Source organism: Castor canadensis, chromosome 6, assembly GCF_047511655.1.
Source record: "Castor canadensis chromosome 6, mCasCan1.hap1v2, whole genome shotgun sequence".
NCBI lineage: Eukaryota > Metazoa > Chordata > Mammalia > Rodentia > Castoridae > Castor > Castor canadensis.
Genome location: NC_133391.1, coordinates 10,833,835 through 10,858,161, shown reverse-complemented (window position 1 = coordinate 10,858,161; position 24,327 = coordinate 10,833,835). Strand labels below are relative to the sequence as shown.

Here is a 24,327-nt window from a genome sequence, read left to right as displayed (position 1 = left end):
TGGTTTGGTGTTGGGGGACACCAAATCATCCATTCCCTTCTTGGTGACAACACCTTCACTTTCCCAAATAATACCCTATGGGCAGTCGGAGAGTCATTTAGTTCAAAGTACTGATGACCTCCTAACAGTGGCCAGAACCTTTTTCCAGACAGACAGCCTCTGCCTTATGTCAACAGTCAGCATGGCATCGTTTGGTTAGCCATTCGACATCTGCTGGGCGCGTCTCACTCAGAGCGCAGTCAAGGGAATGGCAGAGCAGGAAGGAACGAGGCCCAGTCATGACCTACCAGAGGCAGCATGAGGATTCAAACCCAGGCCTCTGGGTTCCTAGTTCTGCCCCTCAGCTGCCTCAGGGGAGAGAAGGCCCACAAAGTCCAGGCTGCAGGTTAAAGCCAAGAGCTGTGACACATAGTGGGGGGTGGGGTGGGAGATAAGGAAGCCCAGAGACACAGGGGAACTAGAAACAAATCACAAAGCCAGCAGCTGGTTCCTGCTTTCCAGGTGCACGGACAGGGCGTGTGCTCATCAGTGCTGACTCTTCAGTTCAGCTTCCTGGGAAAGGAAAACTCCCATGACCTGAACCATTGCAGGGTCAGAAGTTATCACCAACGTCACATGGCTCAGAGTGGGGCCAGGGAATCCATGTTACAGAAATAAAAGAAAAACGTTCTTGGCTTTCCCCTTGCTTGAAACCACTATTTCCTCAACACTATTAAAGTCCATAAGGGTACACAATAGGCCCAGGAATAAACTGGGCAGAATCCAAACTTAAGCAAAGGCTCTGAGTAGAGAGCAGCCCTGTCACCCCTTTGACCCAAAGCCACCATGGATCACCTCCCACCATCCTGGATCCCAGGAGGTGCCCTGCACTCCAGAGGTGCTGATCCCTTCTGTGAACGCAGGTTTGGGCTGCATCACCAGGATGAACAGCAGGACAGCAGCCTCCTCCTCTGCCTCCAGCTCCTAGTGACCTGAGCAAAAAGCCCTGAGAACTTGTCTTTAAGAGGTCCACCCACCTATGCAAGTCAGGTCTCTTCCATCCCTTTCCAGTTGACATCCCCTCTGACCTCAGGATAAAAACTAGCTTTTGGCTGCACCAGGGAACCTCCTCCCACACAAAAACACACACTGCAGGGGCTCTACCTGGTTTATTTTTCTAGTCACTTGTTGCTTTCCCACTGGCGCTTGCCATCCAGCAGCACCCTTCCCTGAAGTCCTTCCTGGCCCAGTCCTCCCTTGGCTAAGGCAGCCCATGTGTGTTCTGGGAACGGCTGGGTGGGCCCAGTTCTTCTGCAGTATGGTCTGCACTCCTCACGAAGGAACAGGGTCAGGTATCCGCCACTAGGGCCACCCCGGAGTCATGGGGGGCTGCCATCACTGGCTGAGTCTGGGAGGAGGTCTGAGTAACAGAACCTGTTGAATCTTGAGGCCTGTCTCTATTGTGTCATTTCACTGCCTCCAATGGCTTTAGTAATTACTATTTCTCACGTATGAACAAATCCTAAAGGTTTTCTGTTCTTTACTAAGTAAATGTTCCCTTCACAGAAACCAGCCCCAAGCTCATCACTGTGCAAATATCAGAGGACAGGTGCCAGCAGTGGAAGGTGAGGCACTTTCTCTTTCAGCAGGAGTGTGGAAGGAGCTGCAAGGTGGGGCTCTCACACATCCTGGAGATAGTTCTTCTGTCTCCCAGGTCTAAGGCAGGCAGGACTGTGTGATGTCGTGGGCTCTCACAAGCTCATACACAATGAGTTCATGAGGCTGAGCCAAATAGCCTCCTTTCCCTTCTGGTTATGTTGAGGGCTTCCTGAAGCCCTGGTCACAGAATGAGTCAGGCTCCCCAGGTGGCTGCTATGAAACACCTCATCGCCCCATGACAAAGCTGGGCTCCTCCTCCTCCTCTTCCGTTTCAGATGCCTCCTCAGAGCTGCTGGCTGGCTGCTCCTGGGACTGACTGGGCCCTGGAAGCACACAACATCAGATTATAAACACAAACCCAAGGAATCTGGATGGCTCCCACCCACTACAATGTCCACCACCTGGCCATAGGTTCATGCTGTGCTGCCAACTCACCTGCCCAAATCTCAGACCCTCATGGCAGTCGACAAAAAGTGTTCCCAAACCTCATGGCAGAAGGCTCTGCCCACACCACATATGCCAGCCTCCTGCTCTTCCCAGAACCCTCTCCCCACACCCCACAGGCAGCCCTTGAGCTGACCCAAAGCAGAGCACAGAGACAGCATGTTCCCAGCCCTGTTCCCCCCCTTTCACGGGAAAAGGTGTCAGGCGCATGTCCATGCAGCTGCTGGGGCAGGCTGTGGGCAGGTGAGTGGCCTGGCCAGTTCAGTCATGTGGGCTCTCCTGGGCAACCAAGGGCCCCCTGGAAATAAGCAGGACTCACCCTTGCCTGCGCTCCATGCCACCACACTCCCAAGAATTTTGCTGCTGTGCTTGCTTCAGCAGCACATATACTAAAATTGGAACTATACAGAGAAGATTAGCATGGCCCCTGTGCAAGGATGAAGTGTTCCATTAAAAAAACAAAACAAACAAACAAAAAAAAGAACTTTGCTTCTGCTGTCACCACAGAGTGACAGCCATAGAGCTTCAAGGTGGAGGCCCTGCCTGCCCTCCCTAGCATGGGGACACAAAGAGAAGCCCTTGTGGCAATGGACAGAAATCACCTGTGGGATTTTCCTGTATTGTTTTGGGCTATCCCGTCTCAACATCGTGCCAGCCAATAAGTTTCAAGAGTCCAGGTGGTGAGGGCAATGTGAACACTCGCTTGTTAAACACCTATGTGCCACAGCTGCGCTAAGTCTTTATGTATGTTATTTTGTTGAATTCAAATAGCAGCCCAGGAAGAAGGTTTCATATTACAGATGAAGAAGCAGCTCAGAGAGGCTAAGTGATGCTCAAGACCTATTTAGTAAGATGAGGACCTAGGAACTGACCTAGACTACCTGATTCCAAGTCTCTGACTACCTTCCCGCAGACATCACACAAAGAAACTGAGGTACAGCCAGGAGCCAGGTGAGCACACAAAAGGCACACTGTGGAGCGACTGAGTATGAGACAGACCAAAAGCCAGGACCTGCCAGGGTCTGGCACACCATGGCACAAATGACAAAGGACAATGTTTCTATGTGCCACAGCAGGCAGCTGTATCAGCTGTGCACTATGGCCAGAGGCAACTGGTCTGAGGCTCTTGGCACTGTCTCTACTACATCGAAGACTGAGCAGCTCAGGTCCTCTGCTGCTGGTATCCATCCGCTCCTGCACACCAGCTGGGAAGCTCTGCTCCAAAGCCTGGGCTCTAAGGCTGCAAGTGACAAATGCTTCTGTTTTGTTCAGAGTCACAGTCTGCCTACCTCAAGCCAAGAGCCACCACATACTCACAAAAGGTCTGAACACAGCAAGACAAGAGCCCTGGATCTAACTTGATTTGGTTTTTTTTGCTGGGATTGGGGTTGGAACTCAGGACTTTGCACTTCTGAAGCAGGCACTCTACCGCTTGAGCCACACCTCCAGTCTATTTTGCTCTGGTTATTTTGGAGATGGGGGTCTCAAGAACTATGTGATTAGGATGTCCTCAAATCTAGATCTGCCCAATCTCAGCCTCCCAAGTAGCTAGGATTACAGGCCTAAGCCACCGGCACAACAAATGCATTTTTTTTTTTTTTGGTGGTCCTGGGGTTTGAACTTAGGGTTCCACACTTGCAAAGCAGGTGCTCTAATGTTTGAGCCATGCCTCCATTCCCCAACCCAATTCTGATCTTTTTTCCCTCGTCCCCTTGATTCGGATTTTGAAGAAACAGTAAAATGCTGATTACCCTGGATGTTCTGGGGATGGGGTGACGAAGAGGACTCAAACATTCCTTGGACTAAAAAGCCTCTGAAAATACACTACTTCACCTAAAGGTAAACACAGTGGATTCATGTGGGGAAGACATACTGTCTGTCTAGAGGGGATCTAGAAGTACCACCTTCAAAGAGTTTGGAAGCCTAGACCTGTGGCACATGTTCAAGTCTTTTTTTTTTTTTTTTTTTTTGTGGTATTGGGGTTTGAACTCAGGGCCTACACCTTGAGCCACTCCACCAGCCCTTTTTTGTGTGATGGGTTTTTTCAAGATAGGGTCTCATGAACTATTTGCCAAGGCTGGCTTTAAACCACAATCCTCCTGATCTCTGCCTCCTGAGTAGCGGGATTACAAAAGTGAGCACCAGCGCCCGGCAGAATTAAACCTTAATTGGGCAAATTTTAAAGTCACTTGTGAGGGATCCGAGGGCAGAAGGCAGTCAACTGACTACCCATGCATGAAACCACCTCTGTGAAGGGGTGAGGAAGGGGCTAATCTATGTACTTTTGGAGCTGAGTGTAGTCTTAGGCTAACGGCAAAGGAACCGCACAGGGTACCACACTCTGCTGCAGCGGTTCTCAAAGCACCATCTGACAAGAAACGAGGGCATGGATGGTGGGAGCAAGGCCTCTCACTGATACAGTGTGAGGTTGCAGACAAAAAGGACAGAAGCTAAACCACCACTCGGGAATGAGTAAGTGTTGGACACACCGGTATGAAGCAGGTTCAGCTTCATGTAGATACAGACAGCTACACAGGAGTTCTTTTCGACAGGGGTGCATACACTGGTTAGCACACACAAAGCCATGTTCTGCAAAAGGATGGACTGCATACAGGGTGTGGTCCCATCAGACAGTATCTTAGTTTGTGTAAACACACTGTATAATACTTGCATGACAACAAAATCAAGCAGTGCTCTTCTCAAAACATACCGCCATCATTCAACGATGAAAGATTATATATTTCCCAGCTCTGTCACCTGAGAGAGCTTGAAAACATCCCCCCAAGCCAAGGGCACATTGTCGCCATATCTTGGTTCTCTAACACCCTTCCTTCAATAAAAGGAGCCGGACTCCTTGGACAAATTCTGGATTCTAGGACAAGGGCAGAAAATACACAAGATGAAATACCTTTTCTGGATTGTCTTACAGTGCCAGAAAATAAGGAAGTACTCAAAAAAAAAAATTGGCGGGGGGAGGGGGGGACGCGCAGATTGCAGGTGTGGTTCAAGCAGTAGAGTGCCTACTTTGGAAAAGTGTGTGTGTGTGTGTGTGTGTGTGTGTGTGTGTTTGTTTGTTTTTGGTGGGGGATGAACACCACAACAATAGGACTTTGTCAAAGGGACAGAGACGAGAGCCAACTGAAAGAGTCCCAATGGCCAAAGCTAAAGTGACTCAAGCAACAGGATAAATAAAGCAGCACTGGCTCATAATCTAAAATCAAACAAACATTCTGATGGAAACAAACATGATAAAATAGATGATGAAACGAGTCCCCCTGACGTTGGGGAGGGAGGGCACAGTTGGGCTGCACATGGTGACTTCCTTCCTAAGTGAATTATTCAGGGCAAGAAAGGGAATTTACAGTGGAAAAGCCTGACAAGAAGTACTGCAGGCAGGTGGCCACAGTCATGTCCACAGGGGTGAGTCATCTCAACAGTGCAGCCTTGATACAACGTGATGTTGATGGCACTTTACCTTTGGGCCCTCCCAAAACCAAACCGCTCAGTCTAATGACAAGAAAGACATCAGGCAGACTCCAACTAAGGACATTTTAGACACGTGACCTAAATGAACAGAGGCTCAGCCAACAGAGCCGGAGCACACATGGTGATTAAACAGACTGTGGAGTTTTGGATGGAATTCTGGAGCAGGGAGATTAGGTGAGTGCTAAGGAAACCTGAATAAGGTGTGGACCTTAGCTGCCCAATGTAAATCAATGCTGCTCATTGTGACAAATGGACCATATCAACTCAAGTTGTTAAACATCAGGGAAAACTGGGCATGGGAGGACTCTCTGCACCATCTTTGCAATTATTCTGTAAATCTAAAGGGCTGGGGTATAGCAAGCACAAAACCCTGTGTTCAAACCCCGGTATTGACGGGAAAAAAAAAATCAGTGCTTGCAATGCTTGCTGGGGATGTGGTGTGGTGGAGGAGGCTGAATAGGTGGAGCATCAGGGACTTTTGAGGGCAGTGGCGCTCTTCTGTATGACATTGTAATGGTGGGTACATGATGCTATGTCTGATAAAATCCATACAACTTTACAACAACACAGAGAATTAAACCTTAATTGCACAAATTCTAAAATCATGTAGGAGGTCAGGAATCCCAGGAGAGAAGGCAGCCAAACTGCTTACATATGCATGAAACCACCTCTGTGAAGGGGTGGGGAAGGGCTACGAGTGTAGCTTAGTGGCAGAGCACTTGCCTAGCATATGCAAGGCTCTGGGCTCCATCCCTAGTACTGCAAGACAAAACAAAACCTATTCTAAAATGAAAAGTTCATTTAAAAGAAAGCTGGAACTGGCTGGGTGCTGTGACTCAAATCTGTAATCCTAGCTACTTGAGAGGCAGCCTGGGCAAAAACTTTGAGAGATCCCATCTCAGTCAATGGCTGGGTATGGTGGCACTCACTTGTCACCCCAGCTATGCAAGAAAGCACAAATAGGGGGATCACAGTCCAGGCAGGCCTCGGCACAATGTGAGACCCTATCTCAAAAATTACCAATGCAAAAAGGGCTGGCAGAGTGGCTCAAGTGGTAGAGCGCCAGCCTAGTAAGCGAGGCCCTGAATTTAACCTTCAGTACTGCCAATAAATAAATAAATAAATAATCTGGAACTGGGAATACAGTTGAAGACACAGCACATCATGTTCTCACACAGTATAGGTTCTATAATGAGGCGTATGCAAAGCCCCACGGATTAGGGCAAGGTGGAAGGCAAGGCTAGATCTGCAGGCGGGGTGGGAGGGAGGTGAGGAGGGGATGTGCAAAGACAAGCATTGCAGAAGGAGGGTGAAAGATGAACAAGAGGGCTCCAGGCAGGGAGCGGGAGAAGGGAAGGAAGGGAAGCGCTTACTGGGCTTCTAGCAGGGTCACCTCATGGGGAAGTGTAGGTACCAGGGACTGAACATTTGTCTGCCACCCACTTTCTCTGCAGTTCTGTGGGTGCCTGAGGCCTGTCATTTGTAAAATTCATGTCACATTTGTAAAATTCATACTGCACAGGGCTGCTGTGAGAATTCCCACTACTGGGAATTTATCCAAATTTATGTCACCGAAGAGGGGAAAGGGAGTCAATAATCTTCCTCAAGAGTCTTCTACAGAAGACAAAAGTTATAACCACAATAATGTCCAACAGAAGGTCAGCATATCGCTGTGTCTAATGTGGCTATTAATGGTCACTGAGAAGATTATGAAGGAGTGGAAGTGCTATGGATGGAATTGGAGAACATCATTCTGAGTGAGGTTAGCCTGGCCCAAAAGACCAAAAATCGTATGTTCTCCCTCATATGTGGACATTAGATCAAGGGCAAACACAACAATGGGAATGGACTTTGAGCACATGATAAAAGCGAGAGCACACAAGGGAGGGGTGAGGATAGGTAAGACACCTAAAAAACTAGCTAGCATTTGTTGCCCTTAACAAGAGAAACTAAAGCAGATACCTTAAAAGCAACTGAGGCCAATAGGAAAAGGGGAACAGGTACTAGAGAAAAAGTTAGATCAAAAAGAATTAACCTAGAAGGTAACACCCACGCACAGGAAATCAATGTGAGTCAATGCCCTGTATAGCTATCCTTATCTCAACCAGCAAAAACCCTTGTTCCTTCCTGTTATTGCTTATACTCTCTCTACAACAAAATTAGAAATAAGGGCAAAATAGTTTCTGCTGGGTATTGAGGGGGTGGGTAGTAAGGGAGGGGGTGGGGGCAGGGGGGAGAAATGAACCAAGCCTTGTATGCACATATGAATAATAAAAGAAAAAGAAAAAAAATAAAATATCTGGACATGTATAAAAAAAAAAAGGAGTGGAAGTGCTTACCACGTTAAATAAACAAATAAATCCCTACTCCAGATTGTAACTGCATGCAAACAGTATGTTCGTGGAGAGCAGCTACAAGAAGATGGAGAGAGAAAGGTGATATATTTGGGTGATCATCTCTGAGGCTGTTTCATGATTTCCTTCAATTACTCTTATGTTTTGCTCACACAGTATTTTAAGAGCTCTTTTATTTGGGAATGAGAGAACTAGAGCTTGAATTTAGGGTTTTGCACTTGCTAAGCAGATGCTTTACGGCTTGAGCCATACCTCCAGTTACACAATATTTCAAAAATCCAGGAAGCTGAGGTTTTCACAGATTACAGGCACAATGGGTGAAATACCACTGAATGCAACTGAAGCTGACACTTTTTTAAACCAGTGAAGGGAGAGGGAAAGAAAAAAATCCTAGTGCTGGGCGCTGATGGCTCATGCCTGTAATCCTAGCTACTTGGGAGGCTGACATCAGGAAGATCAAGGTTCTAGGCCAGCCAGGACAAATAGTTATCAAGACCCCATCTCCAAAGTAACCTGAGCAAAATGGGCTGGAGGTGTGACTAAAGTGGTAGAGCGCCTCCTTTGCAAGTAGAAACTAGCCCCGAGTTCATAACACAGTCCTACCTAAATAAATAAATAAATAAATAAATAAATAAATAAATAAATAAATAAATGCATGCTAGTACTATGGAATTGTAATGCCACGGGAAAATACTTGTGACTCAAAGTTGTACAGTAAAATCAAAACGACTATAAATATAGCATTTATATAAATAAGGCTTATATATGAAAAATTAAAATCATGATGTTAGCTCCTATTTTTAGTAAGAATTACAGAAAACTTGAGTGCCCCTAGACCGCATTCTCAGTCTCCCTTCCTCCCTGGGCACTCTGGCAATGCCTGGAGACTGTTTTGGTGGCCACTGGAATCAGGTGGGCAGAAGCTAGGATGCTGTCCCATATCCTGCTGTGATTGATATAGCCCTTTCCCACAAAGGACCACCCAGCCCCCAGTGTCGGCAGAGCTGAAGCTGGGACACTGTTCCGGTGCTTACTGACAGATTGCCTCAGTGTGCACAGCTGTCTCTGGGAGATGGCCTGTGCCAGGATAAGCGACGCTGGCATTAGAATGCACTGGGCTGGGAGTTCAGAGCTTCTGAATAATCCAGGCTGGCTCAATGCCACCCAGTGCCTCCATTTGCCACACTGCAGGGTCATCACCAAGCTACTAGTCCAGCACAGAAAACAAGCAGGGACATTCTCAGAACAGAGCTAATCAGTACACCTTACTGGTTGCTGTTTAGAGAAACCAAAAGGGCTTGAGTGATCCAATCCCTGCCCTAACCATCAAGAACCCAGTGATACACTGAGGCCACCTTGTGGTACAACTGAAAATCACCACATTAAGTTCGATTTAGTTCAACTGGACAGCTAGGAAGTCTTATGAAAAGGAAAGAAGTTGAAAAGGCAAAGTAAAAGGCACACAAAGCATTTTTATGACAGTTATCCCTACCACACCCTCTACTCTGCTCTGCTGGTACGAAGCATGTGCAAATGCAGCATAAGTAACCATTTGACTTGTACAGGTGCAAGCTTCCCTGCTAAGTGTAAGGGCAGGACCCATGGACAATACCAACGTCCAAATTTGCCTGCAGCCCAGAGCCAACACAGAAACCAAAAGAAAACGTCAGATGACAGTACTTACTCGGTGCGGGATGCACTGCAGTATTTTCCTGTTTTATTTATGTTTTAACAAAGATTGTTGCAACTTTTTTTTTTTTGGTGGTTTGGGGGCTTGAACTCAGGACTTCACACTTACTAGGCAGGAGCCCTGTTTCAATTTCTAAACTGAATTAACCCAATGATGAAAGGATGGCAGTCCTCAGTGAGACACCTATCATCATGGTGCCACTCCATGATGGACATGTGCACAAGACATGTATCTTTTTGACAGAACTGTGAAGCACAGATGGGGGCTCTGGAGGAAGTCTAGCCAAAAGTACTAGGCATATGACCTCAAACATTCCTTATAGCCTTGGACAAAGTAAAGAAAGGTGAATGAAAATAGCCTGACTAGGTGCACCAGATGTCTAAAAAGATAAGGAAACCTAATCTTTTATGGTGGCATACACCTATAATCCTAGCACTTTGCTAAGGCAGGAGGGTCTTGAGTTCTAGGCCAGTCTGAGCTACTCCACAATAACAAACCATTCAAAAAATCATTTAAAAGCGGGCAAAAGAATTAGATCTCTCTCTCTCCCTCTTTTTCTTTTATTTTTCTCTCTTTTTTTGTGGTCCTGGGGTTTGAACTCAGGGCTTTGTGTTTGCTAGGCAAGCATTCTACCTACCACTTAAGACACCCTCCAACTCATTTTTAGAGAAGATACAGAAATAAGCACATAATATAAACCAAGACTATATCCAATACTATTAGGATAGCTAAAAAGAATGAAGAAAACAAGCTGGATCCAGTGACACACACTTGTAATCCCAGCACTCTGGAGTATTAGGTAGGATCATTTGAATGTAGGACTTTGAGGCCAGCCTGAGCAACACTGTAAGACCCCATCTCAAAAAAACAAACACAGCTGGGCCTGGTGGTATATACCCAGCTCTTGGGAGGCTGAGGCAGAAGGATCCCGAGTTGGAGGCCAGCCTGGACAAGAGCCTGACTCAGCAAAACAAACCAAACCAACCCCATCAAAAACAAACAAGGGACTGGGGATGTGGCTCAGTGGTAGAGTACTTGCTTACCACAGCAAGGCCCTGGCTTTGACTCACAGTGCTGCAAAAACAACCGGGCTAGGGGTCTGATTCAAGAGCTAGAGCACTTACCTAGCAAGCTTGACTTCCGAAACACAAAACCAAACCAAACCCAGAAAATACAATTAAGGGCTGGTGTTTCAGGAGAAATAAGAACCCCTGCACAGTTGGTACAGAGGTGAAATGGTTCAGTTACTATGGAAAACTAAAAACAGAACCACCATAGGACTTATCACTTCCCCTTCTGGATGTATAACCAAAAGAACTCAGAGCAAGAGCTCAGCTGCATCAACTTGTGCTCACAGCAGCGCCCCTCGCAACTTTAATTCTAGTGTCCACAGACCATAGAAAGGCTAAGTACAACGTGGCACGTATGACTCAGCCTCATGGAGGAAGGGTGTTCTGACACACCCCAACACGGACAGACCTCGAGGACATTATGCCATGTGAAATAAGCCAGTCACAAAGGCCAACACTACATGAAGTACTTAGTGGCAGGGTGGCTGCAGAGGTTGGGAAGGAGGATGGCACAATGTCTCATGGGTCCAGAGACTGGCTTTGGGAAAATGGCGTGCTGGAGATGCGTGGCGGTGATGGCCACAGATTATGGACGTACTTAATGCACTGCACTGTGCACTTCAACAAAATGCTTAGTGCTGGGGGCATAGCTCAAGTACAAGAGCACTCACCAAGAGGCCCTGGGTTCAGTCCCCAGCACTGGAAAAAAACAAAAAGATGTGTGGAGAGGGGAGATGCCAGCTGTGTGAGGTGGTTAGTTCACATGTCCCTTTCAGTCCTAGAACTGATTATGAAAAAGTTAATATGCAATTCCAAAGAGCCAACACAGGCTCACTCCTAGAAAACCAACCTTGCCGGGTGCCAGTGGCTCACGCCTGTAATCTCAGCTACTTAGGAGGCAGAGATCGGAAGGAGTTTGTAGGCAGCCTGGGCAAAATAGTTCCCAAGAGCCTATCTTGAAAAAAACCCAACACAAAAAAGGGCTGGTGGAGTGGCTTGAGATGGAGGCCCCGAGTTCAAACTCCAGTACCGCCACAAAAAAGAAAAGAAAACCGACCTGCTCCTTGTCCTGTGAGAGTTCTTAAGAGTTTCTGCTGTGGGTAGTCCCAAAATACGGTCTGTCTTAAGGACAGCAAAGTGTCTGCTAAGTCATCAAACTGCAGAATTCTAGATCTAGAAAATGCTTGTTATTTTATAAGCTAAGAAAACAAAAAGAGCAAAGAGGAGAAGCCAGATAATGTCAGAGTGAGCCAGGGTGGAGCAGAGCCTGGAGCTTCATCTACTGCCCGCACTGAACAACCTCTTCTGTCTGTGATGACCCCATGGGTGAGCTAGGGGACCCAGTGAGCCTGGTGACAGTGAGCCTGGCTGATCAGCAGCAAGAGCAGCTCCACTGAGAGTGGCAGGAAAAGGTGGTGTCAGTTGCAGAGTTGGGTGGATACTCCACGGCTTTGTCCTCAGCAGTCTGGCTCAACACTTTTTTATTATCTGCTATGTTGGGGATGGAACCCAGGGCCTCATGCATGCCAGGCAAGCACTCTACCACTGAGCCGCACCCTAGCCTGGGCTTACCATTTTTACCAGGGACCAAAGAGGCATGCTTATCAAACCTGACTGTGACAACAAAAGAAAGACCTGGTAACATGCTGGACTCTAGAAGGAGAGCTAGCAAGGATTCTGGAAGCCTGAGGTGACTAAATCAATACCATACTGAGATGGAAAGAGTTAAACCAAGTCCTGTATTTGGACTAAAAAAAAAAAAAACAGAGATTCCCACCAAGATAGGAGCACAGTGGAGCCAGCTCTTCCTTTGAACACAGCTGTGGAACCAGGACAGCTTTCTGGCATTGAGACTGAAAAGGGGAGCCCCAGGAAGCCAGAAAGTGTGGGGGAGATCCTGGACAGGGAAGACATGGGATGGGACACCAGAAAGTTGTCTACAACCTCCTTGGCTCATTCTGAGCAGCACGTGCCTGGCCTTGGCTGGAATTAACCATCAACCCAAACACAGTGAGAACCAAACCTGATTAGCCACTGGGTGGCACACCTGGGCCCCAGGTGAGCATAGCAAAGGCAATCTGAACTGCTAGTGGAAACACAACCCACAAAAGGCGGTCAGAGCCGGTGATCTGAACAGAGCCAGATAAACAGCAACAAGGCCTACAGCCCTGCACTGCACTACTCAAAGGAAACGACCTGGCTCATAAGGAAGCAAGAAGTCTTGGCCAGCACAGGACAGGCAAGCAACTAAGGCAAGTCCCAGGCAGCCCAGATGCCAGAATCACCAAATGCCTTGAACAGCTGTTTAATTTTTCCAGAACCTGGGGTGGATGCTTGATATGAGTGGAAAGGAGGAAACTGCAGCCACGAGATGGAAAGAAATGTCAGGTTGTTTCTAAAAAACATAACTAAAATAACAAATTCATCAGATGGGGTTGCTAGCAGAATGGAGACGAGTGGGAAAGAGACGGCCTAAAGTCAGGCCAACGTGAAGAAGAAGAGAGGCAAAAAAAAAAAAAAAGAAAAACAAACAAACCCAAAACAAAACAACGGGAAAGAATTACCGAGTTTGACATAAGACATATGCCTAGAGATTCGTAGCTCAGGACTCCACACAGGAAATCTGTGCAGACGCAGCATAACCACACTGCTGAAATGTCAACACAGCTGTCCCTTCCTAAACCACACACATGCACACGTTTTCTATACATACACACTAATGGTAAAATTTAAAAATTAGAAATCAGGCATAGTATGAGAATAACAGTAAGTAATAATAAAATAAGAATTATTCTAGGTGTGGTGGCACCTGCCTGTAACTGCAGCACTTAGGAGGCTAAAGCAGGAGGGTCAAGGGTCTGAGGCCAAGCCAGGAGAGGTGGCTCACTCCTGTAATCCCAACTATTTGGGAGGCAGAAATCAGGAGGATCATGTTTTAAGGCTAGCAACACCAGTAAAAAGTTAGCAAGACCCCATCTCAACCAATATCTGGACACGGTGGCATGCGCCTGTCATCCTGACTGTGTGGGAAGCCTAAGTAGGAAGACTGCCAAGGAAAAAATGCAAGACCTATCTGAAAAATAACTGAAGCAAAAAGGACTGGGGGATGGAGGGAAGGAGAGCAAGGCTCAAGTGGCAGAGTACCTGAGTTCAAAAACCTGAGTACTGCCAAAAAAAAGAGAATTAAAAACACGATAGGTAAATTTAAAGAGAATAATAAAAATATAGTCCAAAATCCAACAATACCAATAAAAAGACAGCTTGTGATTATGGGTTAAAAACATGACCCAGGGCTGGAGGTGCAGCTCAGTGGCAGAGCGCTTGCCTAGCGTGCCCAATGCCCTGGGTTCTGTCCCCAGCGCTACAAGGGAAAAAATGCAAGGTCCAAACATTTCCATGCAGGATTAACATTTCAAATGTGATAATGTAGATGGGTTACAATTTAGAGGGATGGAGGCACTTTCAGAATGGCACAGCAAGGAACCCCAAAAAGCCTCCAGGAAAGCACCAAGAACACTGGCAAAAGTAAATTAAAAAAAAAAAAAAAAAAAACCCCAACCTTTCCAGAACTCTGGAAAGGCTACTTGGGTTGTTTAAAAACACCAAGTTTTGGTGAGATAGTGCACTTGGTGGCATTTTAACCTGCCCTATCCCCACCTCTGAGGGAGCCTCCCAAACTAGGGGCCTCACCACCGCCATGGTTGTGAAAACCAGCAGCACTGAGGGAGGCAGGCCAGGCAGGGAGCTCTCCAAAGTTCCCTCCCCAGCACTGTCCCCACATGACCTACAGCTTTTGGCAGGGTTGTCCTGCGCTGATTGACTCAGAACTTACACAGCGTGAACGAACAGCCTTCCCCAGGGGGTTTGTCAAAAACCATCAGAGGCAACTGTTCAGTAGGGCAGCTGCCCCAGGCAGCAACGACAGCTGAAGCAAACAGAGGAAAAGTGGACTCTTGAAGGCCACACGCATGCATGGGCTGTCAGAAAGACCTGCATAGGCCCTCACTTCTTACCTCCGCTGCCCTGAGGCTCTGTGCAAGCAGCCAGGAGGCTACAGCACACAGCCAACTGCCTGCCTTGGGTAGACAGCACACTCCAGTGCACGCTCAGAGCCCCACCACAAACTAAAACAAACCTAGACTTCAGTGGTCAAACACAACAAACAGGGTTTTGCAGAATTATCTACACAAACAGCAAGGGTTACAATAATAAACCACAGAGGAGGGAGGGTCCAGTTACTCGGAGCAAAGGAGCCCTTTCTACTCTTAATGGAAAGGTATGAGCCGCAGTGTTCCTTCTTTAGGTGGCAGACCAGCTTTTATGCCCAGTCCTACTGGGAGAGCAGAGGAAACAAGAGGGTTAGGGCCTAGCAGTCACAATTTAGCAGTTCAAAATAATCTCTTCAGAAAAGGGTGAGGAACATCCTAAAATCACTGAGTGTGCCTGGAAGGGGCCAAACATATTTCAATGTTAAGCAAGGGCTGACATTGAAAACTAAAATACACAGCTGGCTAGGCATCTCTGGTCACTCCTGTAATCCTAGCTACTAAGGAGGCAGAGGTCAGGAGAATAGTAGTTCGAAGCCAGCCCAGGCAAATAGTTCACAAGACCCTATCTCGAAAAAAACCCTTCACAAAAAGGGCTGATGAGGTGGCTCAAGGTGTAGGCCCTGAGCTCAAGCCCAGTACCACAATAAATAAATACATAAATAAACAAACATTAAAAAAACCCAAAAACCCTACAGCCACCCACCCATGGAACAGCCACCCATTCAGTGATGTGTCAGACAGCTGTCATTTTAGAAAGACCCTACCCTTTCCAGCAGGGGCCCCTCTGATTCTCAGCCTCTGAGCTCCCAGGGTGGCACCCCAGCCTTTTGATGGGCTTGGAGGTAGGCAGGACTGGTAGCACCATGGGATGATGGTCCCAAATCTACCGGCTCCTCCTTAACCAGAATCTCACGCAGTCTAGGGTGGCAATGTGCCCAGCTCCCAGGGAGGAGTCATAATAGTTTAGGTCAGCTATGACAATTCTACTTTCTACTCTTCTAACGTGGTGAAAGCTAAGGATGGCAAAAAGACCTAATACATAAGGTGACATCTGTTGGGTATATCTGGGGAAGTTCTTACTCTTCAGTTTGAAAAAAAAAAAAAAGAAAAAACCAGACCAGGCAAACAGCACCTCTCCCCTCTTCATGGTGTTTTGTTTGCTTTGTTTTGAGACAGGGTTTCATTATGCAATCTCTCCGTCCACCTGCTCAGCCTCCCAGGTGCTAGGATTACAGGCATGCACCAATTCTTCCTGCTTTGAACATAGGTATGATGGCAGGAGCTGTGGCTGCCACCAACCACAGGAGTTCTCATCACACAGAACAAACTAACTCCTTTTTGTTCAAACACTGTTAGCTGAATCTTTTTTTTGGTGGGTCTGGGGTTTGAACTGAATCTTCTTGTTCTTGAGGACAAAACCTCCCTGACTGACTTGGTAACTACTCAGTGAGAACCGAAAAGACACAGGAAGACTTCTGCTATGACATTCTGACGGACCCCCAACTTCTCCTCCTGGCCAGGAAGGCGCCTCAAAAGCACAAGGCCTATGTGAGACCAGGAAGCCAGGGAAGAAGGGGGACAGCATGAGTACTGGGTTACACCTCTGCACTCCCTCAGCAGCTGGCCAGAATTCACAAAGGCCTCTTAGGGCTCAGTGAGTTTCTTTATAGCTGAAGCCACTTTGGCTTTTGGATACTTGCGAAGAGCTGAGTCGTCACAAACCTGGCAAACTGTCACTTCCTCATGGCCAGCCACCCAGCCCCAGCTCTATACCTCAGCACTTCCTGCAGCTAAGCCACTGAGAGTAACAGAGAGAGGCTCCAACCAAGAAATGTGGGCAGCACTCACCTTCTTGTTGTTTCTTCTGGTTGAGTTTCATCCTCTTTGCCAGTAACTTCTTCTCCTTTAACTTCTGGCTATAAATGTAAAATGTAAAACATACACATTAATTCCTTAATTATTTTACTGTACGTTTTAGAGAAAAAAAAAAACCACAGATCTCACACACACACACACACACACACAAATGCAAAAACAAAGGAGATGCAGATCCCCGTGGTCACTAGTCTTCGGGGAATTTGTCAGGAGCTAGGGGACACCTAGGGACTTGTTCCCTCCCCATGTACTGGAAGCAAAGTCATTTGTCTACAGGGCTGCTTCACCCTAGGGCTTTCACACACACCAGCTCTGCAAGTCACACAGATGAACCCCTCCCCTCCACCTTCCTTCCTTTTTTTTTTTTTTTTTTTGAGGCAGGATCACACTATCTTGCTCAGGCTGTTTTGAACTCCTGGCTCAAGGGATGCTCCTGCCTCAGTGTCCCAAGTAGCTGGGACCACAGGTGCATATCACCATGCTCAGCTACCACCTGGGCTGTTCTCCTAGTATTTTTTTCTCTGGTTACTTTTTGAAATAGGGTCTCGCTTTATGCTGGGGCCAGCCTGAACCATGATCCTCTTATTTATACTTCTTGCATAGCTGGGATGACAGGTGTGCGACACCAAGCTCAGCTTTTTATTGACTGATGGGGTCTTTGGAACTTTTGGCCAGGCTGACCTAAAACCAGATCCTCCCGATTTCCACCTCCTGAGTAACTGGGATTACAGGTGTGAACCTCATACCTGGCTTTCAGGTGAGTTGTGACTAAAGGATATGGCTCACATCCTGCCCTCAGGCCTCATTGCAGCTCCGGGACCAATGACACTCTTACCGCTTTTTTCGGCGCTTTGCAGTCTGCTCCTCTGCAGTGATTTTATTCCTTTCCAGCCTCTTCTGAAACTCAGCATCCAACCTTTGCTGCAAAAAAACACAACTTTTAGACATACTCAGAACTTGGTAGGCTGTAGAAGGAGAGCTCGAGAAGTCACACCACTGGCAGTGCTACAGACACCATCCAGGTCCCAGGGCCACTTCAACTGCACCAGGTTGCCCACATGCATGGCGGCGAATAAATCCACGGCTCTCTGATGCTGACATCACTAAGTTCACTGTGATACCACTCACAAGCCACAAAGCATAAAAAGAAAATACGAGAGCAAAGGACTCGCTGACGGCAGGGGCAGCACATCTACTTAGCCAGCGCCTGGGTCAGGACCGTGGCTCTTCAGGTGGAATGGAAAGAGGCAGGACAGTGGGATTTCAGTCCTAACCTAGCTACAGTTTCCAAATGACTGATTCTAAGGCAGCACTATAAAGATGGGTATGGCAGTGCACACCCGTAATCCCAGCTCTCAAAAAGTAAAGGCAGGAGGATCATGAGTTGAGGACAAACTGGGCTGTCTCAAAACAAAAACCAAAAAACAGAAAAACCCCACCTAAAACAAAGGGTATCAGCTTTAAGGAAGACAACTGGAAAGTAAACACAGCCAAGTCAAGTCTAAAAGCACCTGGTTTGTGTCGAAGTGCAGAAGTGTGACCCTGTGGTGCGAAGGCAGCAGAGTTTACAGGAAGTGAGAACCCCAGGGCCTGCTGCAGGGGCTGAGGCAAGTTCTCAGGCAGGTGTCTTTCTTTTTTAAGGCCTCAGAGCCTCTCCTTTGTTATCTGCAATAAAATCCTTTGCATGTTTATGGGTGCCAGGGCCTGTGAAACATTTTCCTCTGAATCCACATGTAAAAATTCCAGACTGCCAAGCAGTGGCTCACGCCTACAATCCTAGCTATGCAGGAGGCAGAGATCAGGAGGACAGAGGTTCGAAGCCAGCCCAAATAGTTTGTGAAACCTTATCTTGAAAAAATCTTTCACCAAAAAGGGCTGGTGGAATGGCTTGAGGTGTAGGCTGAGTTCAAACCCCAGGACAACAAAAAAAAAAAAAGGAAAAAGAAAAGAAAATACCCAGCACAAAGCAGGGCTGGAGGAGTGGCTCAAGTTGTTGTAGAGCATCTGCTTAGCAAGCATGAGGTCCTGAGTTCAAACCCCAGCAACCACCAAAAAATAAGTAAGTAAAAACTTCAGACTATTTTTTTTTCAGACTATTTTATGGTGCTTGAGAACTAACCTGCTCTATCCCCTCTTCCCTATAGTCTAAAAATCTAAACGCTTCTGCCAGCTTTTTTACACAGACCACTATTTCTACGGCAGCAAACCTGTTGCAGTGAGCTGGTGCAGGTGTAGGACAGCACCTGAGACCTCCCATGAGAACTGAGAATGTCACCACAAGAAGATGGTAGCAGCTGGAGGACAACCCACATCTGGGGCCCAGAAAGGCTCAGGACAAGCAAAGACTGGGTGAAGACCACCAGGACAATGATCCCTTCTCCTCCCAAAGTACAAGGATTCTTTTCTACTTCCATATTAGCCATTCTAATAAATTCTTAAATGCCATTTTCTGAATCAAGTTACTTTCTCTACTGTTTTATTTGGAAATTCTGAAACACAAAAAAGATAAAAATACAATTACTGTTCTACCATCAGCACAACCTATGTACTTACGTCTCTACTCATCGTCAACCCGTGTCCCCTCCTACACATTAAAGCGTAGTAAGCGAAGTATTTAACGGTTGTTCATACTTCTTTACTTTTCTTTTCTTTTTGGTGGTACGGTAGCTTGAACTTAGGCTTTCCAGCTGCTAAGCAGCTGCTCTAGTTATTCTTCAGATAGGATATCACATTTTTGACTAGGGTTGGCCTCAGACAGTGATCCTCCTACCTAAGGCCAAGTAGCTGGGATTACAGACATGTACCACCAAACCCAGTTTGTCAAGATGGGGAGGAGGGGCTCCCCAACTTTCTGCCTAGGCTGGCCTTGAATGGCAATCCTCCTGATCTCTGCCTCCCAAACAACTGGGATTACAGGCATGAGCCACGGCACCCACCCTTTTTCTTTTTAAGGCAATAAGTACATAAAATATAATGCCCAGATCTCAAGTGTACAGTTTGACAACTCCAGGGAGTTCCCACACACTTCCTTTCAGTCACCCCCAGTTCTATCCCAAGAAAACCACTGTTCTGATTTTTTTCTCACCAATTATAGTTTTTCTTGTTCTAGCCCTTCATATAAAAGAAATCATACAAAATGATCTCTTTTGTGCAAGATTTCTTTCAGTCAGCATATTTCAAAAAAATCACCCAACTTGCTGCATTTCAGAAGTTGATTCTTCTTTACTGCTAAGTAGTGTGCTATTTTAGGAATAACTTTTTGGTATTTTTTTTGAGCTAGGGTCTTACTATGAAGTCCAGGCCGCCCTTGAATTTGCAATCCTGCCTCTGTCTCCCCGGTTGCTGACAAGAGGCGGGCACCACCATGCCTGCTGGGGGTTGAATCCGGGCACTTGTGTGTGCTGGGCAAATGTCCTACCACTGAGCTCCATCCTTAGTGCAAATGTTAATTTTGAAAAGCATTTTATTTCCTTATATGGCAAGAAACTCTCTAGAGTCTCATTGTCTTTCTGGCGGTGCTGGGGTTTGAGCTCAGGGCCTGAGCTTCCTAGGCAAGGGCTCTACCACTTGAGCCATGCTCAAGTAGGCTTGTGTGCTTTTTGCTTAGGCTGGCCTTAGACCTCAATCTTCGTACCCATGCCTCCCTTGCAGCTGGTATTACGGGATTGCCTCATCCTGCTCAGCTTATTTGTTGAAGTGGGGGGAAAGTCTCCCTAACTATTTGCTCAGGCTGCACCATCCTCCTGATCTCTACTTTCTGAGTAGCTCAGATTATAGGCATGTGCCAGCAAGCCAACCCCTTTTCAATGGTTTGTTCCTTTTTTTTTTTTTTTGGGGGGAGGGGGTGACTGGTGTTTGAACTCAGGGGTCTGTAATTGCAAAGCAGGCATTCTACCACTTGAGTCACACCTCCAGCCCATTTTTGCTCTGGTTATTCTGGAGATGGGGGTCTCAAGAACTATTTGCTCAGGCTGATCCTCCTGATCTCAGCCTCCCAAGTAGCTAGGATTACAGGTATGAGCCACAGGTGCCTGGCTTTTATTGGTTCTTTAAGTACAATTTCTTAGGCAATTCTCAAGCTCTTAACATAATCAAAACCTATCATGAAGAAATGCCTGCCCCAAAGCTAGAAATCTTAAGTCCTGACAGGAGCAGCACACTGAAAGCAGACCACTCTTCTTACCAAACATACAGCACACTGCATTTAGGCATTCAACAAAAAGAGAGAACAAGAGAGAAGGTGACAGCTCCCAGGTGTGTTCCTGTACACACAAATGCATGACTCCCATGCCTTGCTCTCCTAGTGTGAGCACCTCTCTGTGCTGAGTCTCACCTACAACTCACCCGACCTCTGCTCTCTGTGCCACTGTAGAAGGCGGACCTCAGGCAAAGCACCAGCAGCTGTACGGACTCTTCTTCAAATGCTTTTCTAAGGCTGTCAATGTGCACTGCCCAAACATAGACCCCCTCATCCCCCACACTGACCTTCTCAGCCACAGCGTCCATGTAGTCCTGTCGCTGGTACTCTCTGCGGCGCAGATGCCTGTACACATGGAACTCTCCACTGCCAGCCCCCGCACTTGAACCTATAGAGTCCCACATGAGATCCAGTTACAGACTACAATTGAATCAGAGACTGCAGACCAAACTAGAAGAATGGAAGGGACCAGGCCTGCCTTTTTCCCACTTGTGCCTCAGAGCAAGGTATACTGTAGGCATCATTAAGTTACTTGTTACATGAATGTTGATTATAAAGTCACTAAAAATTCTCTAAGCCAGGTATAGTGGCCCACATCTGCAATCCTAACATTCGGAAGGTTAAGCAGGAGGACCATCAGTTCAAGTCCAGCCTGGGCTACATAATGAGAATCTGTCTCAAAACAAATACAAACTTCCACTCTAACACAGCATTAAGAGGACAAACAGCTGGGCACCGGGGCCCACACCTGCAATCCTAGCTACTCAGGAGACAGAGATCAGGATGAACACGGTTCCAGGCCAGCCCCAGATAAGTACTTTACAAGACCCTACCTCAAAAACACCCAATACAATAGGGGCTAGCGAAGTGACTCAAAAGGTAAGAGTGCTTGCCTGGCATGTGTGAGGCCCTGAGTTCAACCCTAGTGCTGCCAAAAGAAAAACAAAAACAAAACCAGAAAAACTAAAGAAGCCCTGGATTTAATCCCCAGCATCAAAAAAGGCAGGAAGATAAAAAAAAAAAAAAAAGAGAGAGAGAGAGAAACAGATTGTGGTTCAACAACCAGAAATCTGGAAGACAGCCATGACCCCCAACCCAAACCCAAGTGAGTTCACATTTGACAGGCTATATATAGCAGCTACATTTTTATAAATACACTATTTCTTAAACAAGTAGTTTTGGCTATAAAGAGGTTCGAAAGGCTATACCAAAATGTTCCAACTGGTAAGAAGAAATTACAGGCAATTACAGGCAGTTCGTTTTTTTTTTTTTTTTTTTGGCAGCACTGGATTTTGAACTCAGGGCCTCATGCTTGCTACGCAGGTGCTCTTTGCACTTCAGCCACTCCACCAGCCCTTTTTTTGTGATGTGTGTTTTTTCTCCACATAGGATCTCCTGAATCATTTGCCTAGGCTGGCTCTGAACCACGATCCTCCTGATCTCTGCCTCTTGAGTAGGTGGAAGTACGGACATGGACACTGGCACCCAGAAGCTCTAACTTTTTTATATCTTTATTTGTTTCTATTTACAATTGATGTAATGTTCATTTAAATCTAGAATCCAAGAATATAATAAAAATATTTCCATTTAGAAAATAAAACAAGGGCTGTGGATGTAGCCCAGTGGCAGAGTGCTTGCCTAGCATGCTGAAAGCTCTGGGTCCCAGCCTCAGCACTAAAAAGAAATAAAAAGTAAAAAAGAAAAGAAAACAATGCATTTACTAAAAATAACACAGAAGAAAGTTCTCTAGGGTCAAACCATAAGCAACCACATCCCTTTGTTGTGAGAACAATGTAATGGTCCAGTGAACACCTCTTTTCCTATCAAAGTCCTAATTAACAAATACCAACTGCATGCTTTTATATCTACTTCCAAACTTTATTTACACACACAGACAAAAGACATTACCCATTACATCTCGGACAAACTCTGGTGGAGGCCGGGGGGCCCATTCACTCATTTTTTCTGGAATTGGAACGGCTTTGTCCTGCAGTAGTTAAAGAGGAAAGCATTTGTAAGTATAAATCTGCTGACAAGGTGGGTGCTGGTGGCTCACGCCTGTAATCCTAGCTACTCAGGAGGATCACGGTTGGAAGCCAGTCTGGGCAAACAGTTCTGGAGATCCTAACTTGACAATACCCAATCCAAAAAAAAAAAGGACTGGTGGAGTGGCTCAGAAGGTAGAGCGTCTGTGTAGCAAGATCAAAGCCCTGAGTTCAAACCCCAATAATAAAAAAAAAAATTCTTCTCTGTCTTGGATTTACTTCATCCTGTATACTCTGAGGTTTAACACAGCCCGCAGCCTTCCTTAGGGTTACACTTTCCAGAGCAGAACTCTGAAATCTAAGACACTATTTATGGTTAGAAACCTCCAACTTTATTTAACACTACCAGAGGAGGAAAGCCAAGCTTTTCTGGTCGAAAGTATGAGCTCTTCTCAGCTAGTGGTTTTTATGATCTACGTGACTGAGACTCGGTTAGGGTAGGAGCGAGGCGAGAAGTGATTCGATCAATGTCTCTCTAACAACGGGTGCTGTTTAGAAGAGAGAACCCCTTTTGCTAACCCACAGATTCTGTCTTCAGTCTAACACTTCTGTTCACAGAAAACTAAATTGGAAAGGGTCACTGAGCCGGGCGCGACATGCACGTCTATAATCCCAGCCGTCGGGAGGCGGAGGCAGGAGGACCGACCGGAAGCTCACTATCTCTGGGACAACCCCTCCTTCCCAAGGACTGTTCTGAGGGTAGGGTACCAAGAGTTCCTCAGTCTGGTGGCTGGGGAAGGTGCCCCGTCGACCCCAGAGGCGCGGGAGCGGAAGCGGTAGGGCCTGCAACAGGCCGCGGAGCCCACTCTTCGTCTCACCGGGTTCTTCATGAGTCGCTCAAGCTTGAGCTTCTGCTCCTCCGCAGCATTCTTGGGGATGACGAGCGCCTGCGGCTCTTTCTTGGGCCTCGGCGGTCGCACTGAAGACGCCGCGGAGCTTGCCATGGCGGCCTCCCAGCTGCCCTCGCGAGCGGCGGCTGCCGTGGCGCGCACGTGTGACGACAGAGCTGCGCGCCGATGACGCATGCGCACTTGCGCACACGGGCGGGCCTGGGGCGGAGTCACGAGCGGGAAGCCCGAGGGACCCTGGGTGGTTTGTTTTGCTCAAAGCGGTTCACTTTCATTTCCTGTTTCTGAACAAATCAGTACAGCTTGATGGTCATGTCCCTGAGGACATGGCGGAGGGAGGTAGCGTCTTCGTGCCCTAGTGGCTTGGCCCCAGCCGACCTCGTGCAAGGGGTCGGGTAGTTGTGATGGAGGCGCTCAGCCCCGCTCCCCTCCCGGCTATTTGGTTCTGGTTCCTCCTCCCCGCGTGCATTTGTGACAATCTCCTGTTTATATAGGATAGCGCAAACTTGTCACCGGGCTTCTTGAAGACTGGGGCCAGATCGCCTTTGTCACTCTGGAATTACTCTGTACCTGGCCCCCAGAAAACAGACCTCTGCCAAGTGGACGGATGAGACTTTTAAAATTTTTTCT

General features: G+C 47.0%; 1 protein-coding gene and 1 non-coding gene across 2 annotated transcripts; one reads left to right on the top strand and one right to left on the bottom strand.

Moving 5' to 3' along the window:
* Positions 1-1,133: 1,133 nt before the first annotated feature.
* Prkrip1 (PRKR interacting protein 1) lies at positions 1,134-23,848 on the bottom strand. Its single transcript, XM_020156415.2, has 6 exons — positions 23,668-23,848; positions 22,713-22,791; positions 21,092-21,192; positions 17,442-17,527; positions 16,580-16,647; positions 1,134-1,961 (listed from the first exon to the last, which is right to left on the bottom strand). Exons 1-6 carry the CDS (start codon positions 23,791-23,793, stop codon positions 1,864-1,866), a joined length of 558 nt encoding a protein of 185 aa, XP_020012004.1. The 5' UTR covers positions 23,794-23,848; the 3' UTR covers positions 1,134-1,863.
* On the top strand, positions 2,448-2,555 carry LOC141424402 (U6 spliceosomal RNA). The gene has a single exon (XR_012449339.1). It is a non-coding gene; the product is annotated as a U6 spliceosomal RNA (small nuclear RNA).
* Positions 23,849-24,327: the final 479 nt, after the last annotated feature.

Bases quoted from the DNA above. Each gene is read 5' to 3' on its own strand.
- Prkrip1 (XM_020156415.2), bottom strand. From the start codon at position 23,793: ATGGCAAGCTCCGCGGCGTCTTCAGTGCGACCGCCGAGGCCCAAGAAA. The intron at 17,528-21,091 runs GTCAGTGTGGGG...GTTTTTTTGCAG, and splicing joins TGGACGCTGTGGCTGAGAAG to CAAAGGTTGGATGCTGAGTT. The intron at 1,962-16,579 runs GTGAGTGCTGCC...GTGTGCTTCCAG, and splicing joins CCAGAAGAAACAACAAGAAG to GGCCCAGTCAGTCCCAGGAG.